The sequence below is a fragment of the Tenrec ecaudatus genome, chromosome 7 (assembly GCF_050624435.1).
Source record: "Tenrec ecaudatus isolate mTenEca1 chromosome 7, mTenEca1.hap1, whole genome shotgun sequence".
Classification (NCBI taxonomy): Eukaryota; Metazoa; Chordata; class Mammalia; order Afrosoricida; family Tenrecidae; genus Tenrec; species Tenrec ecaudatus.
Window position 1 is genome coordinate 607,469 of NC_134536.1, and position 19,628 is coordinate 627,096.

At 52.5% G+C, this 19,628-nt stretch overlaps 1 protein-coding gene across 4 annotated transcripts in view; it reads right to left on the reverse strand.

Moving 5' to 3' along the window:
• Window positions 1–19,541, reverse strand: part of ERMARD (ER membrane associated RNA degradation) — a 35,777-nt gene extending 16,236 nt beyond the window's left edge. For all 4 annotated transcript variants that reach the window (XR_012785364.1, XM_075554248.1, XM_075554250.1 and 1 more), the window contains exons 1-17: window positions 19,368–19,541; window positions 19,014–19,182; window positions 16,277–16,410; window positions 13,380–13,481; window positions 13,067–13,156; window positions 12,147–12,244; window positions 11,761–11,897; window positions 11,125–11,239; window positions 10,412–10,514; window positions 8,563–8,592; window positions 7,453–7,521; window positions 6,407–6,589; window positions 5,249–5,332; window positions 4,897–4,973; window positions 1,976–2,101; window positions 1,477–1,695; window positions 345–458 (exon numbers count right to left, since the gene is read on the reverse strand). Coding sequence is in view for 3 of the 4 variants with exons in the window: in XM_075554248.1 (XP_075410363.1) it covers window positions 345–458; window positions 1,477–1,695; window positions 1,976–2,101; window positions 4,897–4,973; window positions 5,249–5,332; window positions 6,407–6,589; window positions 7,453–7,521; window positions 8,563–8,592; window positions 10,412–10,514; window positions 11,125–11,239; window positions 11,761–11,897; window positions 12,147–12,244; window positions 13,067–13,156; window positions 13,380–13,481; window positions 16,277–16,410; window positions 19,014–19,182; window positions 19,368–19,427 (1,910 nt within the window). In the remaining variant the exon portion in view is untranslated. The remainder of the gene's footprint in view (window positions 1–344; window positions 459–1,476; window positions 1,696–1,975; window positions 2,102–4,896; window positions 4,974–5,248; window positions 5,333–6,406; window positions 6,590–7,452; window positions 7,522–8,562; window positions 8,593–10,411; window positions 10,515–11,124; window positions 11,240–11,760; window positions 11,898–12,146; window positions 12,245–13,066; window positions 13,157–13,379; window positions 13,482–16,276; window positions 16,411–19,013; window positions 19,183–19,367) is intronic.
• Between the last annotated feature and the right edge of the window lie 87 nt (window positions 19,542–19,628).

Consider the following 19,628-nt stretch of genomic DNA (forward strand, 5'->3'; position numbering starts at 1 on the left):
CCTGTGGACCCCTGCATGTTGAGCCTGCTTGATCCAGAGCAGCAGCAGGGCTGAGGCCAGGGCAAGAGGCCAGAGAGGGGCCTGCCTGTGAGCATGGCAGGGAAGAAATGGCCCTCACTGAACAACTGAACCCTGAGCATTTCCCACTGGGATTGGAACCTGCTACCTCTCCTGGTGAGGCCATGATTGTGAGCATCGTCTGTGAGTTCTGTGTGGCCACGGCCCTGGGAGACAGCGCTAAAGGGGTGAGTGCTCTGGGCTCAGAGCAAGTGGGGAGAGCCGGGATGGGGCTGTGGGCTCAGCGGCACCAGCACAGAGCTCCAGTGCCGGGAAGACAGACTTACTTTACATACTGCTGGTAGTCACGAGTGCTCTTCCCTCGAACCGCATGGACGCTGACCAGCTCCAATGCAACGAGCAGTAGAATCAGGCGAAGGACTGGAGAGAGCAGCTCAATGCTGAAGAGGTGAACACTTTACCTCCGGGTGAACATTTCCATTCCACATGGAAAGCACTGTTGCCCTGCCCTCCCCAGCCCAGGTATCCACCTGCTTCCTGACCACACTGCCCAGAGCGGCCGCCCTCCTCCCTCACAGCAGGGGGTCACAGGCGGTGACTTGTCAAGGTCACAGTTTCATCCATTCTCATCATGGGGCAACTGCCCCATCCCTGCGAGGTCCTCATCTCAGCCGCCCTCTGTGATCCTGTCACGTTCTTGCTCACCCCCACCCCCCTGCCCATGGGTCTGACTGGCCCTCCTTTCCTGGCCAGGCCTGCCAGAAGGGAGCAAGGCAGAGATGGCTCCTCCATTCCAGACTCTGCTCCATGTTTGAGCCTCTGGGGAGGCCCAGCCAGGCTCTCACGTGGGACAACCTGAGACTGTAGGACAGTCTCACTGGCGCTGTTGGTCTCCAAACAGCCTATGGTATCAGTGTAGCACCGGTTCATGCAGCTGTTGCCTGGCATGGCTTCTGGACCTCCCGGGCCAGAGCTGTGATCACTCAGATGCCCACTTAGAAGTGGACATCGTCTTTCATGCCATCGAATGCTCAGCAATGGGCACAGGAGAGAGACACAGGCCAATGGCCCAATACTGCCAGCAACCAGAGGACCTCCGGCAGAGACAGGGAGCTGGCAGGGAGGAGGGGTCTTACATGCAGCTACTAAGAGGGCAGGCCCAGAGCCTTCTGGGACACAGGGTGGTGTGCGGCTGTGCACTGGGACGTGCCAGGCCATGGTTCAGGGAGATCTGTGCTCTTCCAGGTCTCCTCGACTGTGGACAAAGCGCCGTCCTCCCCTTCCTCTGACCAGGGAAGGCAGTGTGTCTCCTGCTCAGACACGTCTGCACATGGCGCAAGCTCTGGCTTTTGCGGGTGTTACTGTAACTTTCCTCAAAGGTCTATCTCAGAGTATGATCGTTAAGGACACCTAGGTAACTTCCTATCAGAGGGCTCCCAAACAAGGGGGCGTCCTCACCTGGGTAACATGCGCAGGTAGTTCTGCCTCTGCCGAGAGCGCAGGGTCTTATTCAGCCACTGCTGGTGCCGCCGCTCCGTGGAGGCCAGGACCTGAGTGGACACTTGGTGGCACTGGGCACACACTTTCTGGAGCAAGGCAAGCACTTCAAGAACTGCTCTTGGGCAGTACAGGGTGGGGATGGACGTGCCACAGAGTGATCTCAGCACCTGGGCCCACCTGTCAGCAGGGTGGACAGAGAGCTGAGGGCAGCTCTCATGCCAGCACGGTGCCATCACATTGAGCTCACACTGCTCAGGTGCCTACCCCACACACAGCCTTCTGCCCTAGACATTAGACACACCAAAACATAGCTGCTCTGGCTTCTTGTAACAATTCTTTGGGGCAAAAAACATCGAGTCCAAAGTTCCTACCAAATAACCGAGTAGAAAAAGAAGAAAAGGGCTGTTTCTACCCCCCATTTGCTGAAATAATGTTTTTACATTTCTCAAAAACTTACTTCTCAGAACGAAGGCCTTCCAGGTCATTGAGATCCCGGTGATGCCCAGGTAGGTGGTGACACAGCTCACACATCACCTTTACAATTAAGGTGGTGCAGGCCTCGGTTTCACATGGGTCTTCTAATCTGAAGTACACGAAACGTTTACAGACAAACAGCAATCACTAAAATGCCCTGTTAGGCTCATGGTTCAGTGAGCAAAGCACTTAATCTGCAGCTTAGTGTCCCCAATGTAAAATGAGACACCATCGTCACAGACCCCCACAGATCCACTTGAGACACGATCACGGACTGAGATAGTTTATTGTGCCAGCCTGGCCGATAAACACATGTGAGATTAATTGAAGGGCAGAGAGATACATGGCTCGGTAGGCCTCACCTTTCTTGTCTCTCGCTCTTTGATTACCGGACCGGTGTGCGGCTGCCTTGCTTGTTCTATGCCTCAATTTGCAAGCTCCACTACCTGTGGGTCACCTAACCTGTGAACTGTGTCACTGTAAGACTTGCCTTGCCAGAGAATTGGAATGTACATCTCTGGAGCTGGGGACTGACGGTTGGTGACCTGCCTTGCTGTTTGCTGCCTGTGCCGGGATAGCCTAGCTCTCTCTACAGAGGACTACCTGGCAGCCCTCAAGACTTGAAGGACTGCCAGTGTCTCACAACTCTCTTGCAGGAGTGAGCTGCACTGAGCCATTGGTACTGCTTTATAATTTAACTGTTCATTTCTTGTATTATCTATCTATAATTTAACAGTTCATTTCTTGTGTTACACATCTATCTTTATAAATATATATATAATGATCAGCAATCTGGTTTCTCTCTAGAGAGAGCCCTGTCTAACACATGACGCAGAATCTAAAATGAGAGGCACGATGAAAGCCCCAAGGCTGAAATGGGAGGTACCGTCACAGTCAGATATAGGAGGAGGCCTGGGCCCTGGCCGCCCGTTGGTGACTGTGTGCATAGACGCCCCAGAGCGCAGCTCTCTGGGAACAGCTCAGGGCAGCACTGAGGGCGGCTTGCAGAGCTGCAGAGCGAGCTGAGCACCTGGGCCTCCTGCTGAGCAGACAAGAGAGATTCTGACAGCAGCTACTTGACCAATGAATGGAATTCCGTGTTTGTACTCACGCCAAAGAAAGGTCTCCCAACAGGATGCAAAAATAAAGTCAATATCAGAGAAACTTTGCTGCAGATCAGCCAACAATGGTTGCAGCGTACATTGACTGCCTGAGGGGTTGCCAGAGGCTCAGGTCACTGCTGCTGCAGGTGCATCTCGGCTGAAAGCAGAGACCATCAGAAAGGTGTCTACTTGTGGTTTACTGACGATGTAAAGCCGTTCGACTGCATGGCTCATACTCGAGAAGAATGGGAATTATAGAACCGTTCATGTGCTCATGTGGAACCTGCATGTGGATCAAGAGGCCGTTGGGTGAACAGCACAAGGGAATCCTGCACGGTTTAGTCAGGACAGGTGTGCGTCAAGGTGTATCCCCTCACCATACTTATTCAACCCGGATGCTGAGCCGAGCAAATCCTGCCTTTATGAAGAAAAGCGTGGCATCAGGATTAGCGGAAGGCTTATCAATAACCTGTGATGTGCTGATAACACAACCTTGCTTCCGGAAAGCCTTAAAAGAGGAGGACTTGAGCACTTGCTGATGAAGATCAAAGATTACAGCCTTCAGTGTGGATGACAACTCAGAGTAAAGACGACCAAAATCCTCACAGCAGGGAGCATCGTGATAATGGAGAAGCGGTGGAAATTGTCAAGGATTTTGTCTTGCTTGAAGCCACAATCAGTGCTCATGACAACAGGAATCCAGAGATCCAACAACACTGCCCAGGTCTGCACAAGAGCGCCTCGGGGTGTTGAAAAGCAAGAATGTGACTCTGAGGATGAAGGCGGGCCTGGCCTAAGCCATGCCATTTTCAATCCCCTCATCTGCATGTGAGAGTTGGACACTGAACAAGGGAAGTGCAAAGAATCAATGTAGTTGGATTATGACACAGGTGAAGAATACTGAAAATACTGTGGACTGCCAAAAGAAGAAACAAGTCTGTCTTAGAAGCAGTACATCCAGCATGCCCCTCAGAGGCTCCTCACACACGTTGGACAAGTTAGGCGGAGACAGTCCCTGGAGAAGGCCGTCATGCTCCGTAAAGCAGGGTGTCAGCAAGTGAGAAGGCCTCAAGAAGATGGTCAGCATTATGGCTGCAGTGGCATAAGGACATCGGGAGGATGGTGCACACCGGGCACTATTTTGCTGTTGTACATCGGTTGCTATGAGGCAGACAGCACCTAACAACAACATCACAAACCCAAGGAGCAAAAGAGGACACAAGCACAAAGCCTCGAGAATAAAATAGGGGCCACTACAACAGTGCCCCAGGGTGAGTGAGACACCACCACAGACCCAAGTGTAAAATGAGACACACCATTACAGAGCCCAAATGTAAAATGAGAGACAAGATCCAGACCCCGAGAATGAAGGGGGAGGCGTCATCACAGACCCAGAGAATGAAGGGGGAGGCGTCATCTGTGAGGCCCCATCACTTTGTGTTGCCATAGCAAATGCAAAGGCGCACCGTGCTGACAGCAGGGAGCTTTGTCAATGAGAGGTGAGGCAGGGCTCATGCTGATGGAGTCTGTCGGCTGCTCTAGGTTCGCTGGTTTACTCTTTGCCCCTATTCTCCTGAACTGCTGGCTCATGTTCTTATGTGAACTTCACCATCTTCTCCCGCACCCCTGCCTCTGCTTGTCCTCTTGTGCTATGTCAGAGCTGGATGTTCAGGCCATTTTCCCCCTCCTACCCTCTACCACCTACCTGTCCCCAGGTCTCTCAACTCCACCTCAGTCTCTGCCTCTGTGGCTGTAGCCGACCCATGCCCCCCTCTAGCCCCAGCCTCAAGGTGCAGCTTACCTGGCTGCTTCTGGAGCTCCTCCTTCCGGCAGAGAAAGTGCAGGCCAACTGCTGATGCTCTCCTGACAGCTCAGCACCTGACAAGAAGGTGTTTCTAAAGAGTGTTTCCTGTAAGCTCTCCAGGAAAAAGTAGCTATTTAAAATGGCTGCAGATCTTACATTCTAAAATTAGTGTCTGACTGACAACTATGCAATAGTTCCTAACATATTCCTTGCATCTGCAAAGCCTTGCTGTCGGCAGTGGCCCTGAAACATGCCTGTCGCCTCTCTGACATGCAGGGCCCCTGCTGCAAGCCGCCATCAGACAGACGCCAGCACATACCAAAGACTTTCCCCATCCACCCCTGCACACCTGCTTCTTCAGCTGAGAGGCAGGATGGAAGCGAGACCTGTAGCCTTCTGCAATGCTGACCAATGATTGTACTGTTGCTCCTTCCTGGTTGAGAGAAGAGTTCTGTGTTGGTCAGGCTCCCAGCTTCCTTCTGTCCATTCACAGACCAGCTAAGCCCTGTTTCCACGGGGTTCTCGCAAGCAAACCAAGGCCCAGCCCGCATCACAGGTAGCCCCCAGCAACCCAAAGACTGGAAGCAGCCGGCTAAAAATGAGCAACGACCAAGCTGATGTCTGCTCTCTCCTCGCCCTGGCCTTCTGTAAACCCTATGTTCCGTGTTGTTTGAACTCTTAAACAATGTTAATATTAAGTTAGAAAAAGATGAAATAACTCCCAAAATTACTCATCTTAAAGTCATCAGTGTTTACTGATAGCTATAAACACTCCCCTAAACCAGTCGAATCTCGCTCCCCACCATCAGGGATTCTGCCGCTCACGGCCCTCCGGGACAGTCTAACTACCCCGCGGGTTTCGGAGACCAGCTCTGAGGGCCGAGGAGTAGAAGCCTCACCACACTGACAAACAATGGAAACGGCCTCGCCATTCTCACTTGGTTCACAGGAGCCTGGCACTGTCTGATGGTTGCGTTGGTGAGAAATGGGCTCTCCCTGGGTCAGGTCTACTGTCACAGGGTCGCCAGGAGTGAGCATAAACCACCACCACCAAGTTCAGGTGCTTCCTCATTTGACGGATTCACTTTACATGTTAGGCAGAAACCTCATGAGACATTTTCAGGTGCATAGAGGAAGCTGGGGCAGTATGGTGCCACCAAAGGCTGGCCCATCCCCCTCCACGGGCACTGGGCTGAGCACACTCGGTGGGCCACTCTGCAGGAGTGCCTTCACATGGTCTCCCAAGGAATGCTTCTCACTGAGCTCCTCTGTTCCTCCTCTCTGCACTCCGTCAGTCCCCAAATGCCCCAGCTGTTGTCAGAGCCCGCGGCACAGAATGAACTGTGCGCTCTGTGTCCCCGTCCAGGAAGCAAGCGAACGCCCAGGAAGCACATTTCCAAGTGGAGGCAGCCGCACCGACCGCTGTAGCACAGCTGAGAGCTGACCGCACAGCAGCCCTGCTGGCTCAGACCGGGGAGGGAGAGGTACCATGTGTGGCCCGGATTACCGAGGGCGCAACATCAGCGTGGAGGCCACCGAGGGGCGCCAGCCTGAGTAACAGCACGATGGAAAGAGTGAGCAGCTGGTGTGCAGCTCCTTCCGGCACCTCACAGGCGCGGACCTCCCCGTGGCTTAGCCGGTCTCGTATGCGGGGGCCCTCCTGGTGGTTCAGCACATCCCAGAGAAACTCCTTCAGGGGTCAGAGAGCAGTCTGTGAACAGGGGCACCGGGCGGCGGGGGCTGACACCCGGCTTCCCACAGCGATGCATGCATTTCTGCTAGAAAGCCCTTCTCTCTCTCGGGCCCACGTCTACTCCGCACACCGTGCAGGCTGAGGCGGTCCTGCTGGGACAAGGGGCCGTGGGCACTGCAGACCCAGGTGGCCCTCCATAGGGGTGGGCGCCGTAGTAATACACACAGTTAGGAAGTGGTAGTGGGCACATTGAGGATGATGGGATGGCGCTGGGGGCAGCCAGGCAGAAGCACAGGCATGTGCAGGGCTAGGAATGCGGGCCCTGCCTGGGTCAGGCCTTCCCCAGGGCAAGGGTGCATGCTCTGACTCAGCAGGCAGCAGGGGCTGTGCAGCCCCGGGCCCCTACTCCTGCCCCACGCATACCTGAGCCCTAGGACAAAAAGCGAAGGCCTTTTCTCAAAGCCCACCCAGTAATTTTTAAATGGTTTTAGGAAAACGTAAATCTAACGGCAGATCGTGATACTGAAAGGGGAGCAAAGGCCCGATGTAAGAGATGTCTTCACACAAGACCATCAGCTGGGGGATGGCGCAGACTACTCTCCCAAGTCTCACAGGGAAACACCGCGCAGAGGTAGAGGTTTGCGGTGTCTGTGGACAGGACAACCCCCAAGGCTGCAAGACCCCACCCATCATGGAGAGGGTCTAATGACATCTTCACAGAGGACCCCTAGAAGACCAACTGAGCTTTCCACCCTTCAGAGATGAGACCCAAAGACCCTGCCCATCATGGAGGAGGTCTGACAGCACCACACACAGAACCACCCCGCCTCCAAACGATCTGGAAGCCCCAGCTATTTTACCATCACAGGCTCCCCAAGGAGAAGTGGAAGCTGATTGGCTGTACCATCACTCAAGTCCTTTGCCAACATCTAAAACACCAAGAAGAAGGGGTCGTTCAACTAGCAGCACGCAGAGCTCGGGATTCAGCAGCTTTGGTGTGACATCTCTGTGCGCCAAGAAAATCAGGTAAATGGGTGGTCGCAAAAGCATGCCAACCACCTGGTCAGAAAACATCCCCTATGCACGGCAATGGCAGAGATGCACTCTGCAGGCCGTCCTTGATGAGAACAGCAGTCCGCTCTCTCTCTCTCTCTCTCTCTCTCTCTCTCTCTCTCTCTCTCTCACACACACACACACACACGGCTACAGACACACATAAACCCGTGCACACTTCAGAGCTACCCTCTCCCCTCTGGCCACACTTGCCACCTCCTTAAGCCCTCGTAGACCAAGTTCATGGGCAGAATTGAGAGAATGGGATTTTCACATGGACTTTTTGAAGCCCCCTCATACACTGCCAGCATGGCACACCAACAGGAGCTTTCACTTGACTGGACTGCTCACCTGTGAACCTCAGCTGCCTCACAGGAATGAGGCTGGAGTGTTCAGATAACCACACTTGGGCTTCCCAGAGGCCACCTCTGTGGGAGCTGCCCTGGGGCACACAAAATGACCCGAAGACCAGGCACATGGGCCTGAGTGCTGGTAACTCGAGCACAGAGTAACGGCACCAGAGAAACCATCGATCCTAACAGGAGGGTTAGTGTGTAGTTTATCCACAAACAAATAAGGGCTAATCCTACATCTACATCACACGCATCTAGATAATTCGAGCAGTAATGTTAATCCCTACTGTATTTCTACAACTTTACATGTTGAGGCTAACAGCACCGTGGGGCTCAGAGACAGACTGCGGGCGTTATAGAAACTCAGGGAGGAGGCATACGCTGTGTAGGGGTTGGAATGAAGAGATAATGGAATTTCCCCAAGCACCTTTTGAAGCTCCCCTGCATTGTCATGGGTATGTTCCTGTACGTGTGGGTCTTACAGTGACGTCAATTCTGTACTTTCGATTTTAAACAGACACATGCTTCTCTGCTTTCAGGAGCCATGCACATTTGGCTGCTTACCTCATCAAAGGTGGTGTAAAGAATTGTTGACTTCAGAACCGGAGAGAAAAGAGACATCATTACAACAGAGTAGAGATAGAGTGACATTAGCCAAACGAGAAAACAATTCTAGTGCGTGGCCCCAAGACAGAAACCTTCGAGGGAAAATAGTGCTTTGGGAGGGACAAGGCCATGAGCCAGTCAATGAACCACAGCTCACAGTCCTGACCCAGAACTAGCCACACAACAGAACACCCTGCTCGTGGAACCTGCTCACAGGGCGCTTAGGCAGCTGCTGCTCCACAGGCCCCTGGGGAGCTGGGAGGTGAGTGAGTCAGCCACAGTGACGCTCTTCAACACTGTGTTCAGGTAAAGCAGGTCCCAAACAACCAGGTAAGATGTAGGGGGGCAGAGTGGGTGTGGGAACTGATGGGCAGGGAAGGAGGGGATAGGCCTCAAGCTTGGTGCCAGGTGTGTGAGTGAGGTCAGTACAAGGATGTCTGACAACTAGTCTGAAGGAAAAAAGGGGGGGGGGCTTTTTCAAAACAAACGGAATGAGAGCTGGAGGGAAAATGTACATAAGGATATTTGCACACAAGGGGCCAACTAACCAGCCACCAGCAGGAGGAGCTAACAAGAGAACAGGAGGAGGAGCTGAACTGAGATCAGGAGGAGGAGCTGAGCTGAGATCAGGAGGAGGAGCTGAGCTGAGACCAGGAGGAGGAGCTGAGCTGAGATCAGGAGGAGGAGCTGAGCTGAGATCAGGAGGGACTGAGCTGAGATCAGGAGGAGGGGCTGAGCTGAGACCAAGAGGAGGGGCTGAGCTGAGATCAGGAGGAGGGGCTGAGCTGAGATCAGGAGGAGGGGCTGAGCTGAGATCAGGAGGAGGGGCTGAGCTGAGATCAGGAGGAGGAGCTGAGCTGAGATCAGGAGGAGGAGCTGAGCTGAGACCAGGAGGAGGGGCTGAGATGAGATCAGGAGGGGCTGAGCTGAGATCAGGAGGAGGAGCTGAGCTGAGATCAGGAGGGGCTGAGCTGAGATCAGGGGGAGGGGCTGAGCTGAGATCAGGGGGAGGGGCTGAGCTGAGACCAAGAAGAGGAGCTGAGCTGAGATCAGGAGGAGGAGCTGAGCTGAGATCAGGAGGGGCTGAGCTGAGATCAGGGGGAGGGGCTGAGATGAGATAGGAGGAGGAGCTGAGCTGAAACCAGGAGGAGGGCCTGAGCTGAGACCAAGAGGAGGGGCTGAGATGAGATCAGGAGAAGGGGCTGAGCTGAGACCAGGAGGAGGAGCTGAGCTGAAACCAGGAGGAGGGGCTGAGCTGAGACCAGGAGGAGGGGCTGAGCTGAGATCAGGAGGAGGAGCTGAGCTGAGATCAGGAGGGGCTGAGCTGAGACCAAGAAGAGGAGCTGAGCTGAGATCAGGAGGGGCTGAGCTGAGACCAGGAGGAGGGGCTGAGCTGAGATCAGGAGGAGGAGCTGAGCTGAGATCAGGAGGGGCTGAGCTGAGATCAGGAGGAGGGGCTGAGCTGAGACCAGGAGGAGGGGCTGAGCTGAGATCAGTAGGCACATAACAGCAAGTGGGTGTTACTGCCCAGATTAGAGGGAGCTGCCCCAGTGCGCCCTCCCGTCTGAAGCGCCGGGTTTCCATTTGCTTGCGTTAGAGTCCCACTACTCTGTCCCCGCCCAGAGGGGCCCACCTGAGCCCGGGGTTAGCAGCACAGTGCCAGGAAGGACGGGGAGAGGACTTCTAAGGCCAGGGGCCTGCTAGTGACAGAATGAGACTGTGGGTGGGGCAGGTCTGCCTGACAAACTCTACCCTACCCTCCCCCAAACCTGGCGATCCCACAGCAAAGTAAGCACAGGTGAGGCACCTCAGCCGTCAGGAGTCTCGCTGGACAGCCGTTCACAGTGGCAAACGCTCGCCGAAGCCCCGCTTCCAGTTGTGTCAGTAACAGGATGACGCAGTCGGCGAACCTGGGGCATCGGAGGGCACACGCGTAAGCGTCCACATCTAGCAGCCCCGCGCCTCACTGCCGTGGTGGTCGGTGGAGGCCGCCCCAATTAACGGCAAGCCCACACACCATAGATGGGACCAGTGGCCTGTCTTCCCAGCACCTCGCCGCACCCTTCCTCCTTGCCCATCTTAGTTCAGCTTCCCAGGCACACACACGACTCCACAGACAGACACAAGTGGCCTGGGTCCCTGTCCCCAAAGGCGGGAATTTACTTCTGTGCCCCAGTGGGCCCTTAGGTCAGATGTCACTGATCTGGTATTAGAGGAGCCCATGGTAAGAGTATATATATATATATATATATATTAAAAGCTCACTCCACAAACATAACTAATTCTATCCGCTGGATAGAGATGGCAGCAGGACTGCACAAGTTCTTGGGAAGGAGGGACAGGGTCATGAAATGTCTCCTTGACCTTGCTGAAGGTCCCTCTGGCATCTGCTAAACCACAGTTCAGCTGTGAACTTTGAACTCGTATGACACCACCTCACACTCCAGCCTGCCCCTGCGTCCACCCCATAGCACATGGGCGCCTGCTCAAGGCCTCTGAGCAGTGTCGGCCTTTCCTTACCTGTGGGACCGGAACTTGCTGATGGCAGCCTCCCAGTATGGTGTCATGGTGCCAGGTATCACCGGGGACTTCTTCACCATGGCATCCAACATGGAAAGGACCTCGGTCGTGACAGCTGCAGGGCAGCAAAGAACCTTCACGAAGGGCAGCCCAGGGCCGGCAAAGTCTTGCTCACCTGGGGCAGCCCACAGCCAGCTCAGGAGGCGAGCTCTGGCCCACCTGTAGCCACAGGCGCCATCAGGGACTTGCCACTCTGACCTGGAATGGGGTGGGGAGCCTTGGGACCAGGGCCAAGAGCTGTGAGTCCCAGTCTCCACAGAGCCTGGGAACTCGGGTGGCCAGTACAGCACATGGACCAAGCTCTGTGCACACGCTCTTTTCAGGACAAAGGAGATGTCCTGCTGGAGGCCCCCCTGGATGGGGAAGGAGGTGGGACAGGGCAGGCACAAAGGTCCAGTCACGGTCAGCACACCAGAGGCAAAGCGACCGTGTCTCCAGCAAGAATTCGGGAGATTCTCAAAAGCCCCACCCCTGCCTTGTCTCTGCCCCCAAGTCCATGCTGGAGGCCCCCACTTGGTGGTGCCCACAGTGCTGGGAAGACCTAGGAACTGGGAAGATGGGGCAGGCGAGACTTGCCAGGAAAGACGCTCACATCCTTCAGGTTGGCGAGAGTCAGGAAACAGCGGCGTGTCAGTGAGCGCTGGGTGAGCTGAAGGAAGCTGTCCAGGAGCTGCCCGAGTCCTGCTGCCAGCAGAACCAACATGGAGCAGTACCTGGGGCAACAAGGGGGGCTGAGGGGAAAGCGGCTCGGCCACATGAGTGCAGAGGCTGCCCTTGCACGGCAGGACGTGTGTGTGCTGGGGAGGTGCATCTCCTAGATGCTGGGCTGGGGCCTGCAGCAATCCTGTTCCCCCAGGGATGTGAGCCCCACCCCCTCCTCCTAAAGGCCCAGGAAACCCCCCCACACGCACATGCGCCCACAGGGGGTCCAAGAGCAGCTAGGCGCTGCGGCGATGACTCACTTTGGCGGGATCTCCTGAGGGGCTGCAAAGCCGTGCCACAGGACATTGCGAAGGTTGAGTCCATGTGGAGAGCCCACGAAGACTTTGAGCACATTCATCTGGTGACGAGGGGCTGAGTGGTGACTGAGTGTCTGCTGAGAGTACCCTTGGCCATACCACTCACACAGCACCCGCGAGGGCAGTTACTACGCCAACCAGAGTGAAGGTGACCTGCACTGGGCATCCCGTGGGGACTGGGCCCACCCTCCAGGCACGCACATGCACGCACACACGGCCCCGCCTGCCCTCCGAACCACCAGCCAGGAGGCCCCGTGAGCTGGAGAGGCTGCCAGGGCGAAGCTGCAGGGCAGTTGATCAGAGGGGCCCTGGTGGCGCTGTGGGTCCAGCACCGGGCTCCTGGGAGCAAGACAAGGCTGTCTGCTTCTGTGAAGATTTAGTGCCAGACACTCTCGTTCTACCCTGTCCCATGGGGCCAACATGAGTCAGCAGGACCCAATGGGCAGGGCTGGTGTGGGTTTGGTAGCCTCTGTCAAAGGATGGAAATTCTGGTTCTGGACCATGTGAGTGTCTGATGACTAAGATTTTCTTGATCAAAGAGATGTATGTTCCAGTGTCCCCTTCTGGTACCAGAAAGGTGTGGTGGGGCCCTTTAGCTTGGGGCTGAAAGCGGGGCCACTGTGACTGGACGGTGGGCCAGGGAGGGAGCTGGAAGCAGTGATGAAACTGTTTCCTCTTACAGCAGCATCTGAGCCGGAAGCACAGAAGGCCCACAGCTAGCAGGCAGGTTCTGACTCCTAAGGACCCACCGAGGACCCTGACAGAAGCCCATGCGGCCATCTTCTACCAGCCTTGTGGTGAGCAGCCCAGAAGTACAAGCAACTTGGACTGTTCTGTGTTGCCCCATCAGTGCACGGTCTTACCACAGGCAGCCCGAAGACTTGTGCAAGTTCCTGGGACGCAAGCAGGTCTCGAAGGAGAAAGGGGCATTCCTTCCCCAGCAGCAGAAACACCTAAAATACAGACAGGGCTGTAAGGACAGCAGCGTCCTCGCTGACAGCCACACGGGGAGAGCAGAGCTTATAGTTTATTCACAGTCACCAAAGACAGACATTTAAATCCCGTGTCAAGTGGTAATTTATAGGAAAACAACCAGAAAAATCAAGAAACTAACCGCAACCATGACATCATTTATGCAAACAACTTAACAGCGCAGTGAGGGGGCTGGGCACATACGTCACCCAGTGCTCGTTCCAGGCAGGAAGTGAGTTTCAGGATGCTGAGTGGCACAGCAGTGGGCTGCAGGCTCTGCAGCGCATCCAGGATTTCAGGAAACAGCTGTCAGAATGAGAGAAATGGTAGGGTTTGCATAGTTCTCTAGGTAGCAGTACAATTTGCTGAATTTCACTCTCCCCGGATTTCAACTGACAGGGTTCAGTGAGTCTCTGGTTGGGCACAGGTAAACACTTTCTGTGTAAACATTGCAATGTATTTACTGGATCAAAATAACTGAAACTATACGTTCTTTATTTAAATTATTATTGGAAGCAATAAATCTGGTATCACTGTAAACTAAAAAGTCAAGGGTTCAGAATAGGTGTTACTTCCCATTGTAGTTTAGAATAGTTCTCACCAAAACAGGCAGGTCATCCTGACACTTCAAAGGGGAAAGCAAAGGGCGCCCCTCAACCCCCCCCCCCAGCTACGAGACAATTCTAAGTGTGCTAGAATCCACTCAGTGGAGTTACTACTTTCTTCCAATTATTTAATGCACCCATGAGATGATTAAAAATAATAACCAGAAAGCCAACCAACACAAGATTTTGACTTGGCCCAAATTAGTCCCTGCCTGGTGGCATAGTAGATTGTGTTAGGTTACTAACCAAAGGGTCAGCAGTTCAAACCCACAAGCTGCTCCAAAGGAGAAAGATGAGGCTTTCTGGTCCCAATTTGTAACCTTAAAGACCCACAGGGTATTTCTGCTCTGTCCTAGAAGGTCACTATGAGTCAGAATCCACACGATGGGGTGAGTGGGGTTTGGTTTGACCATCAACCCACTCTTAACAAACCACACATTCCTGTTCCCTAGTCCCAGTAGTTCATGAAAACTTGATTTTCCCAGAAAGTCCATGCTTTATTCTGGAGTGGTCAATTTGTCTTCAGTCTCTCGATAAGCACCTAAGTACGGAGGAAGTCAAGGTACAGTGACAGTTACTGGTGCTTATTATTGGAAAGTTGGAGCCGAAGGGGATGGGAACTACGGCACTGGTGATGCAAACAAAACGGGAGATCTCCCGACAGACGTGTACAACACCCACAACCTCACTGCAAACACCGCTTGTCCAACAATATCGAAGGCAATGGCACACACAGACCAGTGCTTCCCAAAGTGGCGGCACCGTCCCAGGGAGCTGGAACGGATGGGGGCTGCAACAGCAGATAGGACACTTTCTCCTGGTTTATGGGCAATAGCACAGAGGGTCGTAATTTCCAGGGAACACAAGAAAATATATTATACGAAAAGGGGGCAGAAGACCAAGTAAGTTTGGAACCTATGCGATAGACCTTGACAGATGGACTACACAGGAATCAGACTGATTACATCTACCAGGGGAATGCTGGAGAAGCTCACTGGCAGCAGCTGAAACGAGCCAGGGGCAACTGTCGGAGAGACCACGACTGAGAAAAGTAAATCCACGAGAGCCAAATTAGGGCCTGGAGTTCGTTCCACCTGAATTCAGAGACTATGCCAAGAGCACATTTGCTGTATTCGACCTTAATGACCAAAGGCCTGGTAAGTTGCAGAATGATATCCAGTACATCATGTGTGAAGAAAGCAAGGTCATTACAGACACAAGAAAGAAAAGGCCAAAGTGGATGCCAGCAGAGATTCTGAAACCTTGCTCAAGAATGTGGAGTAACTGATGCTCGTGGGAAAAACGATGAAAAGAGCCGAATGCCAAATGTCAACTGCAGCTAGAGAAGAGAAGTATTAGAATGAAATGTGCACAAACCGAGGGTTAGTTAGAAAGCCAAAGAACACCATCGGCATTCCTCAAGCTGCAACAGCTAAAGAGAAGGAAGAAAAGCCGTCCTTCAATTGCAATCCTGACGGCCTCACTGAGCAAAATCGGAGACGCTGGACTCTGTGAAGAGGGAAGAATGCAGGTGGAAGAAGCTCGCTCCCAGACAGGAGGGTGTGAGGCACGTGCTGAAGAGACCAAGGGTTGCAGGCTTCAGTATGGATTAAAAAGACCCAAATCCTCACACCTGGAGCAAGAGACAGCAGCACGACCCACAGGGGACACACCGGAGTGGTCAAGGGATTCACATGGCTTGGATCCACAGTCAATGCTCATGGAAGCAGCAGTCAAGACAGCAAATGACACAATGCTTTGGGCAAACCTGCTGCATAAGACCTCTTTAAAGTGTTGAGAAACAAAGGGATTACTTTGCGGACTAAGTTGCACTTGAGCCAAGCCATGGTGTTTTCAATCACTTCATATGCATGTGAAAGTTGGACAATGAATAAGGGAGAGCAGAGAAGACTCGTTATATTTGAATTATAGTGTTGGTGAAGTACCGTGCACTGTTAAAACAATAAGCAAGTCTGTCTTGGACGAAATACAGCCAGAATGCTCCTTAGAAGGGAGGCATGAGAGACTTTGTCTCATGTGCTTCGGACACATTATCTGGAGAGCTCAGTCCCTGGAGAAGGACACCATACTTGGTAAAGTCCAGGGTCAGTTAAACGGAAGAAGTACACTAAGGAAATAGATGGTCCCAGTGGCTGCAACAAAGGGCTCAAAGGAATGTGAGGGGGGCACAGGACCACACAGTGTTTCTTTCTGTTGCACACAGGCCGCTAACTTGGAAGCCACTCGATTGGCTCTTTACAGTACTCTCACCAAGGCCACCTCCAGGGCCCCAGTCCTCTGCTGATGCTGTGAGCCGCCCAGCAGGTCCAAACACAGCAATCAGGTGACACGAGAGCTGTCCCGTGGGGTTTTCCTGGCTGGGTTCTTCACCAGAGCAGACGACAGCTTACCCACTGTGTCACCAGCGCATCAAAACTGGGGGTGCAGAGGGGGGGTGTCTCTGCAAGGGTTGTTAAGGTCATCCAGAAGCCACACCTCAGGGCAGTGTGTCCACTGGAACCAGGATGCATATCGAATATCGAAGTGCACTCTGGTCAGAGACAGGTAGTGCAGATGGACAGCTTCACACAGGGGACCCAGCAGCCGTACACTCTTGCAGTAATCCAGGCCTTGCAAGACAGGAAAACAAGAGTGATGCCCCAGCTATCATCAGAGAAAAGGGATTTTCATTCACAATTGAAACATCTCCACGAAATCACCACTCAGCTCCCATCCCTCCTTCTCGCACAAAGGATCCCAGCCACCCAGCTTCCCATCACCCCTTTCAAAATGCTGCTGAAATAATTACTGACAGAAATTTGGTCACAACAAAATCTTTTTTCCTAACCCCCCACCATCCCTGGTAACCACCAGTCTTTTTTTTCATTGAATGCATCTAGTCTAGAGTTCATCAGTGTGGTTCCCGCCAACGCTGAGAGACCCTCTGGCCTCGTTCCTGCTCCTTGAATGCTGACTTCCAGTATTTATCAAGTGATGCTACCAGAGAAATTCCAAGAATGGGTGCCTTTACCTAACACACTTGTATTTTCTGTTTTGCTGCTGTAGGTGTCACATTGAGTTGGTTCTGACGCGCAGCAACAGTAGAGGTGTGACAGAAGGAAGCCCTGCCTGATCCTGAGCCATGCTCACAAGAGTTGGTAGATTTGGATCCATTGTTGCAACCACAACATTAATCCATCGCATTGAGGGTCCTCATTTTTGCACACCCTCTATATTTTACCAAGCATAATGTCCTTTCCAAGGGGCTGGCTCCTCCTAATGACATGCCCAAAGTACATGCGATGATGTGTTACCAGACTTGTTTCTAAGAAGCATTCTGGCTGAACTTCCTCCAAATTTGTGGTGAAGCCTATGTTAGTTGCGAACACTATAATCCAAAGGCATTATAGTCTGCATTCATTTTCTTTCTGCATTTCCCAGCTTTCACCTGCAGACGAAGGTGACCATGGCCCGGGCTGAGCGCACAACAGTCTTCTAAATGACTTCCTACTCAACACTTTCAGGAGGTCTCCTACAGAAGATCTGCTCAGTGTTGTTGAAATTGTTTGCAATGGGTAAGTTGTTGGTCTTGTAATATTCAATCCACGTGCTCTCTTGTCTCATGTCTGTCAATAAAGCATATGGATATTCCTCTAGCTCTGGTATCATTGAACTTACGTACACATCTTCAAATGTTCTTCTAGAAGATGAATGCCAGGCCTCTTCCATTTGCCATCCAAGGTACAGTAAGCCAAGTTGTTGTTGTTGTTTGGTGCCACTGAGTCAGTTCCAACTCACACCGGCCCCATGCACAACACAATGAAACACTGACTGGTCCTCTACCATCCCCACAATGGTTCCTATGCCGAGCCAAATTTTGCAGCCACCGTGTCAGTCCATCTCATGGAGAGTCTTCCTCTTTGTTGCTGTCCCTCCACTTCACCAGACATGATGTCCTTCTCTGGGGCCTGGTCTCTCCTGACAACATGCCCAAAGTAGGGAAGATGAAGCCTTGCCATCTTTGCCTGCAAGGAGCACTCTGGCTGTACTTCTTTCAAGACCGGTTGGTTTGTCCTTTTAGCAGTCCTTGATCTTTCCAATATTCTTCACCAGCACAATATTCAATTGCATGTATTCTTTGGTCTTCCTTACTCAACGCCCAACTTTTACATGCCCAGAGGTGACTGAAGATACTCTGGCTTCGGTCGTAGTAAACCATGTTTGTCCGATTCAACATTGCCAATACTGATTCATTTCAGCTCACTAATGCCCAGGAAATCGGTCTTTATCCGTTCCACTTCATTTTGTCAGCTTCCAATTTTCCTAGATTCACACGTTGTACATTCCATGTTCTAAATGTTAATGGATGTTGGCAGCTATTTCTTCTCAATTTGAGTCATGTCACACCAGCAGATGGAGCTTTGCTCCATCCACATTATTACTCTGAGGAGGCTGCTCTTCCCCAGCTGTACTCTTAGAACCTTCCCACCTAAAGGGCTCATCTTTCCGCATGTCTTCAGTGCTCTGCTGCTGTTAGTAAGGTTCCCACTGGCTAATGTTTTAAAGAAGTTGAATGCAATGGCCTTTTCCCAGCCTGTCCTAGTCCAGAAACTCTACTGAAACCTGTCCACCACTGCTGACTCTGCTGGTATTTGAAATACCAGTCGTAAAGCTTCTAGGATCCCAGTAGCAGACAAACCTCCACAATACAACAATTTGACGGGTGAATAGAGGTTACACAGTGGAGGAGGCCAGAGGTCCAAAACCAGGATACTGATTCTCACTTACGGCTTCTTTTCTGTCAGTTCTAGAGAAGGGTCCCTGCATCGTTGAGCTTCTGCTCCTGAATAATCTTTAGGTAGCTTGATGTCTCATCGCCCATCTCTGCTCTTCTGGCTTGCTTTAGCTGTTTTATATCTCATATTCAAAGCACACCCTAAACTACTCCTGCCTCATCAGCACAGCAAAGACAACCCACCCCCTGTGGGAGCACCATGGAGGCACCATGGGTGGCTGAGCAGTGAATTCTCTCAGTGGGGCTCCTTACGGGCCACGGTATAAAAGCTAGGCATTATAGTGCATATTTGGGGGGCACACCATTCAATCCATAATATTCCCTTTGTCCTGTGAGCTAGTTATGCATGGCAGCCACACCACTAACAAACAGCAGCAGTGGTCAAAAGGGAACTTTACAATTACTGGCTGGTGATGGGGGCGCAAAGAAAGCACAAACCTGATTCTGCATAGCTCACACATTCTGTAATTGTGTTCCAACAGACTTCACCATTCTCCCTTACAACGCTACTGATGTCCCGATGTTCTATGACTTCAAAGCCAAGTTTACAAATCATAGCATATACGGAGGGAGAAAGGCATGTAGTCATAGCATCCCCTTTTGATGTCTGAAATGGAATACACACAACGAGAGTTTTTACCAACATATAAAAACAGAGTATATTAATTATTTAAGTCACCAGACAATCCTATTTGACTGGCAAAGTACAGTCGGGAATAGCCAATAAGAATGTGCTCTCTGGATTTCATGGTAGTTATAGGATTAACCCACTGTGGTCAAACATAGAGTTACAGAAATATTTTCAAGTAAAATCCACCAGCCCAGAAAGGAGCAGCCGGGATACATCTGCATGAACCGTCGCCGCTCGTCCCGTGAATCTTGGATGGTGCCCACACTGCAATGGGCGAGGGGGATTGAGAACGGAAAGCGAGTGCAGAGACAACGCCCACAGAGGCCCCACACGCTCTCTACCTCCACCGTTTGCAGACTCGACGCCGCCGCGCAGGCGGATGACGCGAGCCCCTTCCTCGGGGCTTTCACCGACGCCGCGCA